This window comes from Engraulis encrasicolus, chromosome 4 (genome assembly GCF_034702125.1).
Source record: "Engraulis encrasicolus isolate BLACKSEA-1 chromosome 4, IST_EnEncr_1.0, whole genome shotgun sequence".
Classification (NCBI taxonomy): domain Eukaryota; kingdom Metazoa; phylum Chordata; class Actinopteri; order Clupeiformes; family Engraulidae; genus Engraulis; species Engraulis encrasicolus.
Genome location: NC_085860.1, coordinates 34,087,049 through 34,106,518, shown reverse-complemented (window position 1 = coordinate 34,106,518; position 19,470 = coordinate 34,087,049). Strand labels below are relative to the sequence as shown.

The window sequence follows — 19,470 nt, the reverse complement described above, 5'->3', positions numbered from 1 at the left end:
GAAATAAGGCGCTCAAACTGTAATGGAATAAACAAAGCTGAAACAAAACCTGATATTTTAGACAAGCGTCAAATCGTGGGCGGACTCTGCGGGCCCCGTGGCTAGCATCTGTGCAGCACTGGGTTCACACATACGCAGCTGGCTCTGAATACACGCCTAAAGCAGGTTCGAATTTTTAAAAAATATAGATGGAATGTATAATAGGAGATCTTGTACTTGTTCTTCTGAATAAGAAATGCTGATGATGAGCTCTCTGGGCGTCAGTGCACCATGATGAGCAGGGAAGCCGACAGGGGGGCGCAAAGGGGTCACTTGTCCCAGGCCCAGGGACAGAGAAGGCCCAGAGTTGTGTCCTCATTACATTGTATGTATTGGGTTTGGGGCCCTGTCAGATGTCTTTGTCCTGGGCCCAACCAAAGCTTTCAGCGGCCCTGACCATGAGTAACTGAAACGTAATAGCCCACCGCACTCTATTTGTATACCTACTGTAGTGGAAAATTCTACAACTCACACAAGACACACAAAATCATCTGACAGTTTTGGAGAGAAAACACGAGTCAGCAGAAAACAATAGACAGAATATATGTCAAAAACTTGTAAACAAAAGTAAGACATGCTGTCATCTGTGCATAATATCTTACACTCACAGAGATTGCAGGTTTCTTAGGTTCTGAAAAGCTTCACTCGGGATCTGGCTCAGTCGATTGTTCTGCAGCATTCTGGACGAAGAGACATACAAATGTAAGTCGTTTTGAATAAAAAACATCTGTGAAGTGTGATGAGATGTAAATAAAAAAGGCAACAGCTATAACAATAGTGAATACACCCTTTGTGGTCTTACAGACTCACTCTCCACTCTATGTATACTATATTATGCACATTTTCCGACAATGTCGTAACGCTATAAATAAATATGACGCTTTGAGAATGATACAGACTGAAGTCACTTCGTTTGAGATCGAGTAAGATGGTCTCTCTGCTTTGGCATCTAAACATGTATTTTCTGTAAATAATGACTTCATGCGTGCATGTGTTGGCAAGCTTATTTATTTATCTGTTGAGTAAGGCCCCGTTTCTCGACATGGGAGGTCCCAATTACGTCTGCTCCATAGGGGATAATAATGTTTACACCAACGGGGCCTGTATACCTATCGCAAAGAAATTGACTGCGTAATGCTATGATTTTTTTGTACCAATGCGTGTGCGCGCAGGCTCGCTTACAGAGGGTACAAACAGGTATGTTGTCCCAGGCCCAGGGAGGGAGTGGGTCTTCGGTGCATTGTACTGTATTTATTGAGAGAAAGGCCCTTCCAAATGATTTCGTCCTGAGCCCAGTCAAGGCTAGCAGCGTCCCTGTGTGTGTGTGCAATATACTTTAGGAGGGAGAACAAGAGGAGAGTGTGTAAGGGCATCTGGAACTTGACCACCTAAGTATTCGTTTTGCCATATAAGCGTTAGTGAGGCTTAGCCTTTACATATCTCATTGTTAAATGGGTTTTAACGAGGCCAAAGGTGATACAGTGCAGCATTTATGGGGTATAATTCTCCATTAACACTGGATATTATGGCACCCTGCTACGTTTTAGCTACAAAATTCACAATCTCTTCCAAGAAGTCCTAATCATGCAAGAGAGATAGAGAGAGAGAGAGAGAGAGAGAGCAGGAAAGCTGTATCATGTTCAGCTTCAGAAAATCTATACACACTTTAAATCTGTTCACAATTCTCCACAACCCATAGATATTGTACATTAACTATTTTAACAAGTAATTTTTGTCTGTCTAAGTATGAGCAGCACACTACTCTAATTTTTAGACAGTGAAAACTAAACTTTAACCATTCAAACTGTTTTGAGGGCTTAAACACAAGCAGGTAATCGGAGTGCTTCTGGGTCTTCACCTTTTTTCCTTGGTGCTCATCAGTGTAGGGGCTCTCAAACTTGGTCCAGGAAGACAGATGCTGAGGCACTCAAGGTTGCATTTTTTTTACTTTTTTATTTGACTACAATGCCTACGCGTTTCTGCCCTTATGGCCACGCGTTTCGGCCCTTATGGCCTGAAGAAGGCCATAAGGGCCGAAACACGTAGGCATTGTAGCCAAATAAAAAAGTAAAAAAAATTGCAACCTTGAGTGCCTCAGCATCTGTCTTCCTGGACCCTGTTTTGAGGGCTTTTAGTTACTGAATAAAGCTTTTATGTGGCATCTTCTTATGCTGCCAGCACATTCTACATCCTTGTATGGCTAGTTTTAGGCATAATGATGTTTTTAGATCAAAATTAAATGTGTGTTTTTTTTTTCAGATCAGACTTTGTACTGGTAATAAGAATGGCAAAACATACAGCATGTATATTCAACATGTCTTCGTATTACAAATCATTCATTTTCTTTGCTTCGGACTTTAAACGTTATTTTTTCCTTTACCTGATATGAGGAGACAGAGACAGAGAAGGGAAAAATGCCGAAAGCAATGAGTTATTTGACACTACATGTTTGTTTTGTATGTAAGCTCCTAAGATTGTTTATGCTCCTTAAAGATTTAAAGCTACACTACACATCACATTCATATTGTAGGAATACACTATGCTTTTGTGAGGCATGGTTGCGGGCCAACATCAAGGAATGTAACACCAGCATCCAAAGGGTAAGGAGCAAGGAGCACATAGTGTGTGTGTGGGTGGGTGTGCGGGCAGCTCCAGCCTGTGTGTGTGTGTGTGTGTGTGTGTGTGTGTGTGTGTGTGTGTGTGTGTGTGTGTGTGTGTGTGTGTGTGTGTGTGTGTGTGTGTGTGTGTGTGTGTGTGTGTGTGTGTGTGCGTGTGTGTGTGTGTGCGTGCGTGTGCGTGTGTGTGTTTGTCGTGCATGTGGGTGCTCATTTGTGCGCACGTGTGTGTGTGCGTAAGTGCTTGCATGCGTGTATATATGTGTGCTGTGCACGAATGTGCGCTTGCATGTGTGCCTGTGTATGTGTGTGTGTGCTCCTTGTGCGTGTCTGCCTGTGTGTGTGGAGGCCCTCACTGGTGTCGCTGTGGTTAGTCCATGGCATTTCAGCGCCGGCCCAATCACTCAAGCCGGCCCGCCGTAACGTATGGAGACACTTCAGTGGAATTCTCCGAGCCCAAGTGTCACTCCCATTATTCTCCATTCTCCTTGGCTTCTGCTTGTCAAACCGCTCACATTGTTGCTGCCAGCCAGCCAGCCAGCCAGCCAGCCAGCGTAGCCAGCAAGCAAACCAGCCCTCTGGAGCCTCACATTTTCCTTGGCCTTTCTCTCGCTCTCTCTCTCTCTCTCTCTCTCCCATCTCCTCTCTCTCTCTTTCTCTCTCCTTCTTTCTCTTTCTTTACCATATACACAAATTGTTTTTTTTTCTCTCGGATACAATTACTTTTTGGTTTTTGGCAAGCTGAGACATGGCCGTGGCTCCCTGTCAGGATTTGAGTATATTTTATGTAAATAGCATGCCTGTGAAATAGTGTGAATCTATCATCACCACCATCACCACCCTCTGTGCCGTTATGGTTACCTCAAAGTGATACTGTCCCATTTTTGGAAGTAAGCTGAGATTACACCTCCCCTTGAGTTAAATAATTGAGTTTTACCTTTTACCTGTATTTTCAACTGTTCTCTGAGTACGGCAGTGCAAATGTTACCTGCTTGCAGTTAACATTGAGTCCTATGAGACCAGCTGGCGGCTAACTGGTCTCATAGGAGTCAATGTTAACTGCTAGCTTGGAGGTAAAATTAGTACTGCCGTACTCATTGAAAGTACAGGAGAAAGGTAAAACTGAATTATTTAACTCAAGGGGATGCGTAATATGAGCTTATTTCCAAAAATGGGACAGTATCACTTTAAATAAAACAATAAAGGTGCCTAAATGAGATATGAGTAAAGTATATATAATATATGCCTAAAGTATATGAGTAACATAACTTTCATACCCTTCACTGAGAAAAAAAGGAATAGCAAAACTATAGACCAGAGACTTCACAGTGTTATGTCATTTTTAAATTCTGTAATGCGTTGTTTAAATTGTGTAACGTGGTGTTTAAATTGCGTGTTTATGTGTGTTTATTCTTCTCTGCATCGCTGATCACCACTAAACAGCAGCGCCTGCACCATAAACAGGCAAAAGTGCTCAAGGGCACCCAAGTTCACATCCAGTCTGTGGTCAGGTCCCAGTCCCACCCGGCCCTATCTGTCTCTCCCACTTTAAGCAATGTGATAAATACTTTTAGTCTTCGTTCGCACCCTGCAGGTTTAAAGCAAAGCTGTCTTTTTCATAAAAGAAAAGAAAAAAGACAAAAAGAAATAAAAACGGTCCGCAACACTGGTTAATGCTCCCAAACATTTATTGGCACAATGTTTCAGACAGATGCTCCTCTTAACAAAGTTTAGAGGAGCTTCCGTCTGAAACATTATTACAAATGACTAGTTATTAGGGAAGTTGAATTCAGGAGAGCCTTGAACACCAATCAAGATTTTCTTGTCATTTTCACAGAAAACAACAAAATTAAGTTTAGAACATCAATTTGATGTAGTGAAACAAGTAACCAGAATTCATAGCAATTACCCCAAGACCTCCACAAATAATCTCATGATCACGATAAATACCCGATTGAAAATTGATAAAACACTGATACTGAAATTTTGGACAGGTTGAAAAAAAAACCCGTCCTGTACCATTACTTAGCCTACCTACTGTACTAAATTAGGGCCAAACAATATACAATACCATCCTACTGGTCAGTAGTTGAATAATGCTTTCCAACATACAGTATTTTGAAAGCATTTGGAGGGCTGGTGATGCTGTACTAAACTAAGCAGTGTTTCCCAAAGGTTTCCCTTTTTCTGGTTAACAGGGCTATGAAGGTCCACAGTAAAATACAGTGTTGATTAAGCCCTTAGAGCAGTGTTTCCCAACCAGGGGTACGTGTACCACTAGGGGTACGCGAGCACACCTCAGGGGGTACGCGGAAAAAATGTAATAATAACAAATATATTGAGTGTAGTCACATTGGGATAGAGTCAGTGTTTCCCAACCTATTTTGTCCTGCGTACCCCCTAAGCCATTTTGTCATATGATGAGTACCCCCTCGCCCTCACACATGCTCTGTTCCTCTATCCCAATGTGACTACACTCAATATATTTGCGATTATTACATTTTTCCGCGTACCCCCTGAGGTGTGCTCGCGTAGCCCTAGTGGTACACGTACCCCTGGTTGGTGTGAGGGGGTACTCATCATATGACAAAATGGCTTAGGGGGTACGCAGGACAAAATAGGTTGGGAAACACTGCCTTAGAGAGTCAATTTAACATCTTCTAGAGTGTCTTTGGTCCCAGAATACTGTGTTGAATGTTGGGTGTTGAATTTTGCACTGGTATCTTTGCAACATTGCAAATGATTTTTTTATGACATCTACCGTACCTGTGAACCATTTGGGATCTCTTGGTTGCAGGCCATCAGTAACCTATGCAAGTTCAGACAGAGTGAGTGACAATTCAACAATAAGAGAGTACTCTGGGACCAACTTTACTCTAGAAGATGTAAAAATCAAATCCATAACTCTTGAGGTAACCCGTTAAGACAGTGTTATAAATTTGCTGTTTCCAGAATGGCAATGACCAAGTCGTAGCGCATTCCTAAAGGCCCTGTGTTGTGTCATAGTAGTGTAGTACTATGGTATTTCACTTTTCAATGACTATTACAGCCTGCCATTGGTGGAACAGCGTGCATTATGGGGCTACCACTGCTTTTTTTTTTTACTGTGTATGCTGTTAGTGTTGTAAAAAGGGGGGTGATACTTGTACAAGAAAACGACGGAAGCAGACTTAAGTCACAACACAAAAGAGGTGTTGAAAAGTTTGTAGGTACTGACTTCCTTTTGTAGGGCAGAGTAGTTGAAAGATATTGTGCTGACATGATGTAAAAACACGTGTAAGGCAGGTGGGGATAGTTGGGGCAGCTGTGACCTTCTGTATACAGAGTGGGTCTTGTGATCGGACGGTTGCAGGCTCAAATCACATAGCTGTATGCAAAATAAGAATGGCTGAAGTGCTCTTGAGTAAGGCACATACAGTAGTACGTAGTCTCTCATTGCTCCAGGCACCCTAACCAATATCTGGCACTATATCCTAGTCCCTTTCAAGATTTAAGATTTAGGAGATTAATTGTCATTGTCAAACAAGGCAATGAAATTGTGCTTGGAGCAACAACATTGTACACGCTGTATAGGTTTTAACTATCAACAAGTATAGTAATGAAGTGCTTGAAAACCACCCTCTCCGACACCCCTTTGGATGAAGCCAGCTACGGTAAGTGTAATGTAATGTCATGTAATGATATTGTCAAGTTCAAACTCACAGCACTTTGAGACTGTAGAGACCAGCGAACGCCCCTCGGGGGATGTGCGTCAGGCCGTTTCCAGCCAGCCTCCTGAGGAGAGGATGCAGAATAGACAAACATCAGTGCTCTGCACAACCACTGGCAGCTGAATGCAGGACTGAAAGGCAATGGACCTTTTGCTTTCATTGTCATCTTTACAGTAAATAGTACAAATGCAAATGAAGATAGGAAATACAGATTAGACAGATGAAAATACAGATTATACATGTAGATTGTGTTTCTCATTACATTTAGGAAATACAGATTAGAGACAGATGAAAATTCAGATTATACATGTAGATTGTGTTTCTCATTACATTTACAAACTGGACATAGAAACAAATATGACACAATTCCCACACCAGTGATCCTTCATACTGTAATCTTGATATTGGGACAACAAAAAGCAGATTGAAAACTTTGTTGTTTTCATTTGCCAAGTGTTATGCCATTTGACATTCAAAAATGGGAAACTTGAGGAGCAAAAATTGACAGTGGCAACAACAAACATGACTCCCTCAGTTTGTTGACACAAACAATCAATGGGCATGTTCGCGATGAAGCAGTGCTGCTTTTGCCAGTCACTTTGCCAGTTTGATGCATTGTGGTTGTGCATTCTGGTTAGAATTTTCCAACCACAATGCATCAAACTGGCAAAGTGTGCATGCGTGCTGCCTAGCAAAAGCAGTACTGCTTCATCATGATCGAGCCCAATGATTCTTCATTGAAGGTTCAAATTTTGCCAACACCAACACCACCATGGCAATCTGCCACCCTTAGTAAAATTCAAACATGTAGGACTGGGGGAGGGCACTTGTGAAGAGGGAGGGGACGGAGAGGAGGAGGAGGAGGAGGAGGAGGAGGAGGGGGCGTCGTCGTAATTGATCCATCGGAAGTGTGTGCTGCCGGGGGTGTTGACAGATGGGAAAATGTGGAGGCATTCCTCCCCAAAGAGGCCCGGGGCCCGGGAATGGGTCACGCATGTCATATGACACTTGCTGCACCGGGTGTCAATTGACGGGCGCAAAAGAGCCCGTGTATCTTGGCACATGGCATGCACGCACGTTGAATGGCACTGGCATGTGTTCAATGATGAAATGTGTGGGATCTCGCGCCCGTGCAATTAACGGGCTTAAATGACTGCAATTTCGCTGACATTTGCCACAAACACTTGGTGCGGGCAGGCAGTGACAGATTGCCTTACGCTGCTCTTGCAGCACTTTCACACACAACACTGTGCTTGCGGTGGTTGGGGACAAATTAAATGGTGGTTTTGTATACACACAAGAAGACACAAATGCATGCATTACAAAGTCTCATACGCCCAGTACATGTACACACACACACACACACACACACACACACACACACACACACACACACACACACACACACACACACACACACACACACACACACACACACACACACACACACACACACACACACACACACACCTTCTAATTGAACCTCCTATCACACCTCCTCACAAACCCTCACCAAACCTCCGTACCGAAACAGCCAAGCTGGATGAAATGATACTACAGTAGCTGAGATGGAGTGGAGTGTAGTGTAGTGGAGTGGGCTGTGGTCCGCTACCCACATGAATGTAATGCACTAGGGCAGTGGTCTCCAAATGGAGGCCCATGGGCCAGATCCAGCCCGGACATGGCAAACATTTGGCCCGCCATGAGGTTGGAACAAATGAAAACATATGTGTGCTATCTGTGGGCATACATTTGGGCGATGTGTTTGGCCCTCAGTCTCATTTGCGCTACATAATATGGCCCTTGGGGGAAAATAATTGGAGAGCACTGCAGTGCACTAGGGCCTTGCAGTGGAGAGTGAGGGCCTCCAATATGGTGGTGGTAGTGGTGGTGGCTGTATCTGTGCCGGTCTACTGTACGATCGGTGGCTGTGTCTTGACCTGTGTACTGTGCTGGGATGGCTGTGTTTGTGTCTGCGTATTATATCGTACTGTGCCTGTGCCTGCATACTGCATTGTACCTCTCTGATTGTACTGTACTGCGCACTGTGGTGGCTATGTGAGTAGTGTACTGTGCTGTGCTGGTGTCTATAGTGTGTGGTGGCTATATCTGTATACAAGGTGTGGTGTCTGCCTGTGCCTGCGTACTGCACTGTGGTAGCTGTGTCTGTGCCTGTGTACTGTTTCTGCCGTGGCTAATGCGTGTAGCTGTGCACTATTTCTGTGGTGGCTACTGTATGTGAGTAGTTATGTGCTGCACTGTGCCGTGGCTACTCACAGCTCCTGCAGGAAGTGCAGGTTGGAGAGGGCTCCGGAGGACAGCGTGCTGAGGTTATTCATGCTGAGGTCCCTGTGGAGAGGAGAGGAGAGGAGGAGAGAAGAGGAGAGGAGAAGAGAGAAGGAGAGGAGAAGAGAGAAGAGAAGAGAGGAGAGGAGAGGAAAGGAGGAGAGGAAAAGAGAGGAGAGAAGATAAGAGGAGAAGTGAAGAGAGAAGGAGAGGAGAGGAGAGGAGAGGAGAGGAGAGGAGGAGAGGAGAGGAGGAGAGGAGAGGGGAGGGGAACAGAAGAGAGGAGAGGAGAGGAGAGGAGAGGAGAGGAGAGAAGGAGAGGAGAGGAGAGAGGAGGAGAAGAGAGGAGAGGAGAGGAGAAGAGGAGGAGAGATGAAGAGAGGAAGAGAAGAGAAAGGAGGAGAGGATAGAAGAGGATAGAAGAGAAGAGAAGAGAAGAGAAGAGAAGAGAAGAGAAGAGAAGAGAAGAGAAGAGAAGAGAAGAGAAGAGAGACGAGAGGAGGGAAGGAGAGGGGGAAGCACAGAGGAAGAAGTGTGTTGTTCATATGACAAGCCACAACTGTGCTATCCAGCTGTTCATTCCAAACATTGTAACGTTCCCACTTCCTGATACGGGGGGCAGGGGTTGGTGGATGTTTAGGGGTGTGTGTGGAGAGAGAGAGAGAGAGAGAGAGAGAGAGAGAGAGAGAGAGAGAGAGAGAGAGAGAGAGAGAGAGAGAGAGAGAGAGAGAGAGAGAGAGAGAAAGAGAGAGCATCGTGAAGGGCCATCTGACTGAAACTTAATCTTGGAGAAGCAATGTTTCATGGTGTTCCGTGTTCTGTTCTGTGTGTGTGTGTGTGTGTGTGTGTGTGTGTGTGTGTGTGTGTGTGTGTGTGTGTGTGTGTGTGTGTGTGTGTGTGTGCGTGCGTACGTGTGTGTGTGTGTGTGTGTGTGTGTGTGTGTGTGTGTGTGCGCGCGCGTGCGTACGTGTGCACACACAGGCATTTGTGCACAACCCTTTCTAGGAAAAGCACATGCATTATGTTTTTGCCAAGTCCTCAGTGTTTGAGCCATGTAAATAAACATGAACATAATAATTAATTAAACATCATCATTTTCAGACACATTTAAGACACAGAGCCTGACAAACAAACATTACAAATAAGGATAATCAAAATGCCAAATAAATAACAAAATACATGTAAATATCTACAGGTACACATTTCATTTGTAAGTCGTTTTCTTGGTAGAAGCTTATTAAATATGTCAGACAGTGTTCCTGTGGGGGTGGGGCGTTGAATGGGGTGGGTTGTTGTTCTGTTTTTCTCTTTGTGTACATTCAAAAATAGGAAGGAATTTGGTCTCCATTGATTTTCTGTAAAATTACTTATTTTCCTCAATAAACATAATTTTTTAACAAAAAAAACTCAAACAAGGTTTCCCCAATCATGTGTATGGATTGTTTGATAAAAACCACACCTTCACAGACTTAGGCCTATGACGTAGGTCCAGATAAATGCTCGTGGAACAACTCATCTGGCGAGAGTCAGGGTAGTTTGAATGAGATACTTCCGAGCTAAATTTCTTTTTTCTTCTACTGTTTTAACGAAGAATACATTTGTCTCTTGAGAATCCAGTCATTCACATGTACTGTATGTGTAAAGTATAATTGTGCAAGGGTCAAGACCTTCTGTTTCTGCTCCATACACCAGACTTTGCAAGTGGGGTTTTCAGTCCAGATACAGCAAAATGGTCTGGATTGGTAATCCAGCATACAGCAAACTGGTCTGGATTGATAATGTGGCATAAACAACGTTTCCCAGTGTGCTGACTGTATTCAGGGACTGAAGCTATTGTTTTTTTGTTTTTTTTCTTAGAGACCATCCCCCAATTTTAGAGGGGGCCCACACAAAAATGCACTAGCCCTGATAGCAGGAGTAGGTATCCTCTTTGTCCACATGGGCCCACCAGTGGCCCTGCACACCCTTTGCAAAAGACTAACCTACATCATTAAAGGAACAGCTTACAGTGTTTCAATAATAAAGTATTATCATTGAAGGATCAGCAAGTGACCCGGGCCGGAATCGTAGTAACCCAGTGCCCTACCGGTAGGCCACGGCAGGTGGTGGACTGTTCCTTTAACAACATTGCTATGACATTAAGAGATTAAAACCTGGTCATTACAATTTTGGTGACGGCATGGTTATAACATTAGCTCTATGTAAAGGGGTTAAGAGTCTTCATTCATCTACTAGCCTACCTGCTAATTTAAGCCTTAAAAGGGTCCATTTTGGGTCAATCAATCCATGGCCCTGCTGTTAAAGGTCATATAGTATTATTGCTAAGAAACTAGAACTGATGGAAAACAGACCAAACAAAGAACTGGTGGCAAATGTTCAGTTTAATTTCTTTATGCCTCATTCAGTTAGTGTTACCAGTTCATCTTTGTGGCAGGGCATTTTCTCACTCTTCATCCAACAAACAGTACTCTATGACCCCACACAATGGGCTATCAATTGGATCTATTAACACAAAGCCTCCCTAGTCCTCCTTCAACTTCTAGTACAATTCATTTTCACCCTTCTCATCCTTGAACGTCACATGGTGGCACTGTTGGCTTTTCTGCTGGCGCTTCCAATCGATTTGCACGGTGGCCAGTGTACGTCGTACTCAGCTCACTGAATGCCATTTCACCACATCGCAGTAATAACTGATCTACAATGCTGAAGCTGAATAGCTGTTTAGCTCTTGTGTTGTCTCTTTCTCGAGTGAGAATGGAAAGACTGACTTCGAGCAGGAGCCTACCCACTCAGTGTGTACTGTGGAAATAATGAACCAATCATTTCCAGTTGCATGGCTTGGGCACCACTAGTTATTATTTCCTTCAATAGTATTTCCATTATTTCAGGGCATGTCAGCTGACTGGGGGAAACTAATAATGGTGTGATTGATGTGAATAATTGCTGGTTCTCTCGCCTTTCATTGTATCTCCCTGTGTGTGTGTGTGTGTGTGTGCGCGTGCGTGTGTGTCTGTATGTGCGTGTGTGCGTGTATGCATGTAGGTCTGTCTATTGTTGTTATGTTCGGTGCAATGCCTGAAGACTTTGACGTAAAGCAGTACACATTGCCCATGCCCACATGAAAGTGAAAGCCCAACTGGGAAACTCCAACTCCCATTGTCATTGTGACACAGCACTCCACAGCACACAAGTGACCATTGCACACTGCACACAATGAAATTGCATTTATGCCTCACCCGTGCAAGGGGGCAGCCCTCAATGGCGCCCCTAGGGAGCAGTGCGGCGGGACGGTACCATGCTCAGGGTACCTCAGTCATGGAGGAGGATGGGAGAGAGCACTGGTTGATTACTCCCCCCACCAACCTGGCGGGTCGGGAGTCGAACCGGCAACCTTTGGGCTACAAGTCTGACGCCCTAACAGCTTACCCATGACTGCCCACCAAACAGTGGAGCTGGTGGAGTGGGGAGGCAAGGGTAGAGAGTACACAGTAACACCTGCAGTGATAAATCAACACTTAGAGAACATTCAGGTACCAAATCAAGTCAAGTCAAGTCAGCTTTTATTGTCACTTTCTTCATATGCACAAGTCATACAAGGAAAAATGAAATTACATTTGTACAAATACTATTGAGATCAGTGGTTACTATTGGGAACAGTAGTTCCCTGCCGTGGCCTAATGGTAGGGCAATGGGTTACTATGCCGGCGACCTGAGTTCGATTCCGGCCCGGGTCATTTGCCGATCCTTTCCCCGTCTCTCTCTCCCCACTCATTTCCTGTCTCTCCTCCACTGTCCTATCAAAAATAAAGGCAAAACCCCCTATAGTATATGAAAAGAGAACAATGGTTCCCAAAGTTTTTTTTGAACAAACGCCCTTGACCTCATCATAAGCCTCCCAATGTCCCCTTGATCTCCACCTGAGAATGAAAAATTAAAATAAGTCATTGGACCGTATTAGGAACTGAGCCCCTGACAAACACCAGTGCCACTGACAGCTTTGGCTGGGATCCGGGTAAAGTCACCTGAAAGGGCCTCCCCCCTTCAATACATACAATGTAACGAGACCCTAATTCTTTCTGCCTGGGCCCGGGACAACTGCCCCCTTTGCAACTGCAGCAACTGCAGACTAGCAAAGGTGTTGTGCTGTGAGCCATGCAACTTGTTTCCCCAGCGTCCAGGAACAGTGCCGATTAAACCTTTCAGTTACTGTTGTTCCCCAGGCCATTGAGCTCCATTCTGTCAACGTTGTCACATCAAATACAGCTCAGCAAAAACATGGTAGGTGGGTTCATGGTGGGACGATTGCCATGTCGTTTCAACAGGCCACCTCCATTTCAGTCAGGGTGAAAGGCTCAGGCGCCGCACTTACTCTGGTTGTTTTTACATGGATCTTTTTTGTTCGCAAGAACACCTGCTCAGATATTAGTTGGAGCGAAACTCTGGCTGGGCCAAAAACCGCAAAAACTTGTTGTATCGCTTAACCTTTTGATGTATAGATGGTAAACTTGCAGTCATTCGATCTGCCAGAGTTGGCCAGACAAAGGCTGCCTCTAAATGGGCCTAATGAGCTGAGAGTGGAGGTGGGCGCGTTACTGGAGCCCGGGCAACACGATGCTCCAGAGTGGCAGGGTCATTTGAATTTGAATGGCTGTGTACTCTCCGCCGCTCGGCTGATCGGCTCGACCGATAAAGCAACAGGTGGTCCCTCGTTTGAAACCTGAAGCCTCCTTCCCGGGGCCCGGGCAGAAGTAGCATACCGTGGAGGCACTAGGGCTAACGGAGGAGGCAAAATTACTTACCTGTGCTTACTTATTCATTTACATTTACTGCCATTGAATTCAATGTAGATGAAGTGCCTGCAGCATCTGTCAAGTCTTTGCTGTGCTGTTAGGGCCTCACACAATGCTGTGTATAAAACTGGTCCCTACACTGCTTCTACTTGTATAATAGTGGCCATCTGATATGATAAATGCAAGAGGGAATCTGGTTGAAGGTTTCCGCATTGTAAACAATTCAATGCATCTTCAACACAGGGCGCCAGTCTAACTTATCTGTTAACTGTTGTTGCAGCTACAATTAAGTGCATTGACACTTTGATCTTCATAATAAATTAGAACAATCTAGCTACCACTGTTCAATACCGTCCAGTGCGTAGGGCCGTACATTGCACTGTCTTGCAATAACTGGCTGGAAAGATGCAGTTAGTAACTGTCAAAGTGCCAGTGTGTCGTCTACAGTCCCACTCCATGAGTGGTGAGGGCCATGGAGAGAAGTGACAGGGTGAATAGGGGTGTGGAGTCCAGTGCCACTCCTCTCCCCCCTCTCTCAAAACCCCTCACAAAGACCCCCCTATGCTCGGCCACGTTGGGTTAACCATTTGCTCAGCAACGAATCTAAGGAATCTGCAGCATTTCCTTAGGAAATCCCAAGGATATCTCTCAGCGGGCTTCGGACAGGCAAGAGTTAAAAGGCGTCTTTTCATGATCGTGTGTACGTTGTGCTTGGCGCCTTTTCCCGCGAGCCCGCTATCTAAACACGAGAGAGCGCGATGCATGGGCACGGGCAGGAAAAGGCGCACAAAGAAGGCCTTGAGACGCAGAAAGGTCCCTTTTCCTCTGATTAATTTAACGAGATGGAAATCTATGCTTTCCCCCTCGCCAATAAATATCACACCTCCATTTGTTTTTACATTCGCAAAAACCAAAACACAGTCTCCACACTGAGACATGAAGTCACCGCGGCTTAGCATGTGATGACAGTTCACTGCTACTTTAGGGCTGTGCTGGAGTTTGTTCAACGGCCTCTTTGTAGACGGAGGTTTCTCACTGGCAGCCACGGGGCCTGCTTAAAGCAATCAAAATTAGTACCCTTCATCCAATCAATGATAATGAACCCGTTATTACATGATTGAATGGTACAATGAATAAATATAAAGTGATTTGCCTTTGTTATCACCAATTAGGTAGGAGAAAAAGAAAAGGATCAGAGGAGTTTTTCTAGAGGAGGAAAAAAAGCAAACCCCCTTTGCTCCTAGGGCTGGCGCTTTGTCAAAGCTGTCAGCTAAGCCCAGCGAGCGGCACTTGAGTGGACTGTTTAAAACCATGCCATGCCTCCATTCATCTCGCCGAGGGAGGAGACGGCGGAGGGGTGAAGCAAGCGTGCGGTTGTTTCTTTAGCGTTCATCTACTCACTACTTTCATATGGCCACCTGCGGTGGTCTTACAGTCCATTAAATAAATGAAGTCACTCGTGCCTGCCTAGTCCCGCTCCCCATTAACTAAACATCCCTTCCCTGAATGCAACGGAAACCCGATAGCCTGACATGTCACCTGCTGGCAACAACCGTTGAAAAAAGCTGATCGAATGTTTTCAAATGTAGTAGTTTTTACTGAGGAAAAGAGGAAGTTTGCCTCAACAACTTTCTGGTTCATTACCATACTTTAGGCTCTGTCTAACTCTGTGGTGTGGTGATCACTGGTATTCATACAATTCTTTATAAAGGGGAAGTCTCCTTTTGAACGCGCCAGCAGATAAGGCAGGTTTACGCACGTTGGCAGGTGTACCCCGGTCGCGCTATCGAGAGTGGACAAAAACGAAACTGTAAACACAGGAGAGCCTGCCTTTCTCCGGGGTGAAGGCTCTTTGAGCCAGGTATGATGGAGCAAGTCTGAGAACGAGTAATCAAAACATGATAAGTCCAAAGACGAGTGACTGATGCCGTCCGCTGATATTGCCAAAAATGTGCCCTTGTTATGCGTCTGGTACGTGCAGTTTGGGTGGGGGGTCTTCAAAGCCATAACAATCGAGTGTGATATATTGTTGCTGGTCTTTACATTACAGGTCTACATAGACTCAAGTTTGGCCGTCGGACACCTGAAAGACTTTACGCATAAACGATGTCGGATATCAAACATGCGTCTCGTCGCATTCTTTCAGGTAGACGTGCATATTTTGCAGCCTTGCACACTCACATTCCCTCAGTATATTTGCTCCTCAGGGTGTTTTGTCCCCAACCGTATCACATATTGGGAATTCTGTCTTGGAAGGAAATTACAGCAGCAAGGAACATATATGGACTTTTCTCATTTCCTATCCTTGCCGCAAAGAGAAACAGGTATTCAGACCACATCCTTTGAGACAAGGTGGACACACCGTGCTGGGCAAATATTTAAAACTGACATATAGTGTGCTTTATGATGACAAAAATCCAATTCTATTTAAAAGAGGAATGGCATGAGCAGAGAGAAAATTGATATGTTTTGGTTACTGCTGCCATATCTTCTTGGTTAAATTGATAACACATTTCTTATCTTTAAAATTTGACATATTCGCTATCACAGGCAGTTCTTGGCATTAGCAGTATAACAGTCAGTTGTGTTTTTGGTTAAATCGTTGGCAAATATTTACATTTTGTTCTATGATCTTGATCTGGAATGAATGATATACTATACTTACAAAAACGAGGTAAAGACGCTGAGGTTGGCGGGCAGAGCTGTGAGTCCGAGGTAAGCGCAATCAACACGTTGGAGTACGTCTTCATTTTCGCAATTACAACGCAAAGGACACGCGCTGTCTCGAATATGAATCCCGTTCCCACTACATTTACTGACGTCCAGTGTCAACGTGAGAAAAATGATGCAAAAAAACTCAACTTCCATAATGTCCAAGCAGGTAAAGTGTCGCTTCCCCATCACAGGCAAGTGCACACACCACTCGCAGTGCCACTAAGCGCGTGCCGTCTACTTTGCTGGCCGAAGGTATGCTTGTGTCCCCAAGTTGTGCACCTTCTGACGTCACGTGCTGTCATTCAAGACCACCCCAGAAATATGAAGAGGATGCGGGTGGGGAGAGAAGGGTTAAAGATCCATTGGCATGCAAAGGAATTGGGTTCTCATGCGTAAATGCACGTATGCAAACCGCAGGGTCAGTAAATACGCAATCATGTTGTAACCACTTCGTTATTTGTTTTGCCTGTGTTAATTGTACTTCATGTGTCCGATAAAGATATGACTATGATTTATGCCTTGTGTATAAATGTGCGTAATGGTGGCATGACTGAAATTAGTAATATTTTATCCTACCCTTGAAAACCTAATAGCGGAAAATGTTGTAATGTATCGCCATCTGCGGGCTAATAATTGCAACTAACTTGAAATTGAATTTCGTGCGTTTGGAGACAAGGTGCGTTCCCGAACGCGTATTAGACAGTGGCAGGACTGACTGAAATATTGACTGCTGCTTTTATGAAAATATATCACAATCCTCCTGACACCCCCACCACCACCACTCACCAGTACATGGCCTCGGGGGTTCATATTCGGTTGTCGGCAGGATATGAGAAATATTGGTTTCAGGACCTTGGATAGCACTTAATACGCTCAGTATCAAATCGCATGGGGAGGTGGAGCTGGCATTATTTGACGAATATCCTAAAACGTTTCCCCTGATGATTGATGCGAGAAGTAGCCTAGACCTACTTGAAAGGTAGGCCTTTGTGAAGTTAGTCTAAATTGCAGTCAAACGTGACAAATATCATTTTTTTTTCGTGCCATATAGAGTAAAAACATGTATCATTTATTTGAAAGTTTTCACAAATGAACAAATAAACTAGTTGATTAACACACCGAATCGTTTTCTCAAGTATACAAAATAAGGACAGTACAATTGCAATATTTTAAAGACTGAGACTATACCAGCACAGAGTAAAATACCTGTATGTTAGGCAATGTCCTATATAGTAGGTGAGTTAAATCATTTCCATTCCTCTTCCCCTTCACACTCATTGCGCTTTACAATTATGCCTCACATTCACCCATTCACACTCACATTTACACACTGGTGGCCCTGACCTCCACCCTGCCACTAGGAGCAAGTTTGGGTTAAGTGTCTTGCTCCGGGGCACATCGATGGGGGTCAGACAGAGTGGGGCTTGAACCTGCAACAGGCTCCACAGGCTCCTCTTCCAACTGAGCCAACACCGCCCCAATAATGTGGTAGGCCTACATACACTATGTTACCAAAAGTATTCGCTAACCTACCTTGACTAACAAATTATCTTATTGCTATCCCATTCCTAACCAACAGGTGTCAAGATGACACCGTTTCACCTTTTGCAGCAATTACAACTTAAACTCATCTGGGAAGGCTGGACACATGATTGACGACGAGTGTGTTTACACCGTTGGGATGAATTAGAGTGGAGGTCTTCTTGACCAACATCACTGTGTGACCTCACCGATGGGCTTATGGAAGACTGGTCAAAAATCCCTATAAACAAACTCCTCAACCTTGTGGACAGCCTTCCCAGATAGTTTGAAGCTATAATGTCTGCAAAACTGGACCGATATCATTGAACCCTATAGGTTAGGAATGGGAATAGGGCAGTTTACTTCATATGTGAGTCAAGTCAGGTTAGTGAATGCTTTTGGTGATACAGTGTACACAAATCACTACTTCTAGTTCAGAAGTTGCCTGTGTGATGCTGCCCTCTAGTGCTGACAGGTAATGCCACATTACACATGCCTCTCGAGGACGCTTGCAATGTGAGAAGTAACTTTCAAAGTGTAATGGAATTTGCAATCATAATTTCATTGCTTTGTCACCATTTTGTCTAAAACTCACATCCATTCTGGTTCAGGCACTTCTGACAATGTGAATCACACACACGCACACACACACGCACACACACACACACACACACACACACACGCACGAACACACACACACACACACACACACACACACACACACACACACACACACACACACACACACACACACTTTCAGTTGTACACTTCTCAGTTTGAGAGTAGCGGTTAATTAAGTAGAACGTTAATCTAGAGCAGTGGTTCTCAACTGGAACAGTCTGGGGACCCATCATTTTCCACTCTCATTCGGTCGCGACCCAATTTTTTTAGCGTTCAAGTTTCACTAGCCTATCAACATAAAAGTTGCAAATTGTTGCAGGAAAAGTTAGATTTTTTTTTTTAGAATTACGTTTTTTTACACCATGACTCAGCGACCCACCCATGACCCCTCCGCGACCCACTTTTGGGTCGTGACCCACCAGTTGAGAAACACTGATCTAGAGCACTTGCTCTGAACAGTGATGAGACAGAAGAGCAACCAATGTTGCACTGTATAGGCTCAATAATGAAAAGCAGCTAATGCTTACTGTATCATAAACCTTAATGAAACACATACACCTGAATTACTACTCACACATATAGTGCAGTTGCTGGAGCATTAGAACAACAGTCTGCGGCTAAAAAGGCAGAACCAAGGAAATGGCTTCAAAGAGACCCACCTAGTACTGTATAGATGAATGGCTAGATGTGGCGTACGAAGTGTTTAAAATGGAAAGGATTACCTATGTATAATGAAAAACCAACAAGATCAGTTTAATGATGAATGGATGATATGGCTTTACTTTGTGGCACGTAAGAGACCAGATTTTCTCTGAAGATTTTGTTTTGCTTTTCCTCCTCAGAAAGGAAATATTTATTATTTTTATACAACTCCCCTGGTTCCCTTTAGTTACACTGTCTTTGGCTTTTTCCTTGTGTGTATAATACCTCTGCTTTAGGAACAACAATCTACAAAAATCAATCAATAAAAATGTAAATAGCAAAAAAAGAACAGTCTGCTATGACAGCATGCTTGAATTAAATTCAAACCATCATGTGCTTAGAACCATAGAGGAGGACATCTAGTGGCACTTCAAGGAACAGCATTTTAAAGAATTCTGGGCTGCTTATAATATAGGCCTAGTGGAGCCTGTTACGGGAGAAAAGGGCCATTACCGTTACAGAGCTGACAAA

General features: G+C 44.2%; 1 protein-coding gene across 1 annotated transcript in view; it reads right to left on the bottom strand.

The window, feature by feature from the left end:
- The window catches only part of LOC134448065 (leucine-rich repeat-containing G-protein coupled receptor 5-like), a 35,800-nt gene extending 19,492 nt beyond the window's left edge, over window positions 1–16,308 (bottom strand). The window contains exons 1-4 of the mRNA XM_063197826.1: window positions 16,106–16,308; window positions 8,642–8,713; window positions 6,357–6,428; window positions 648–719 (exon numbers count right to left, since the gene is read on the bottom strand). Of these exons, the coding sequence (XP_063053896.1) occupies window positions 648–719; window positions 6,357–6,428; window positions 8,642–8,713; window positions 16,106–16,308 (419 nt within the window). The remainder of the gene's footprint in view (window positions 1–647; window positions 720–6,356; window positions 6,429–8,641; window positions 8,714–16,105) is intronic.
- Window positions 16,309–19,470: the final 3,162 nt, after the last annotated feature.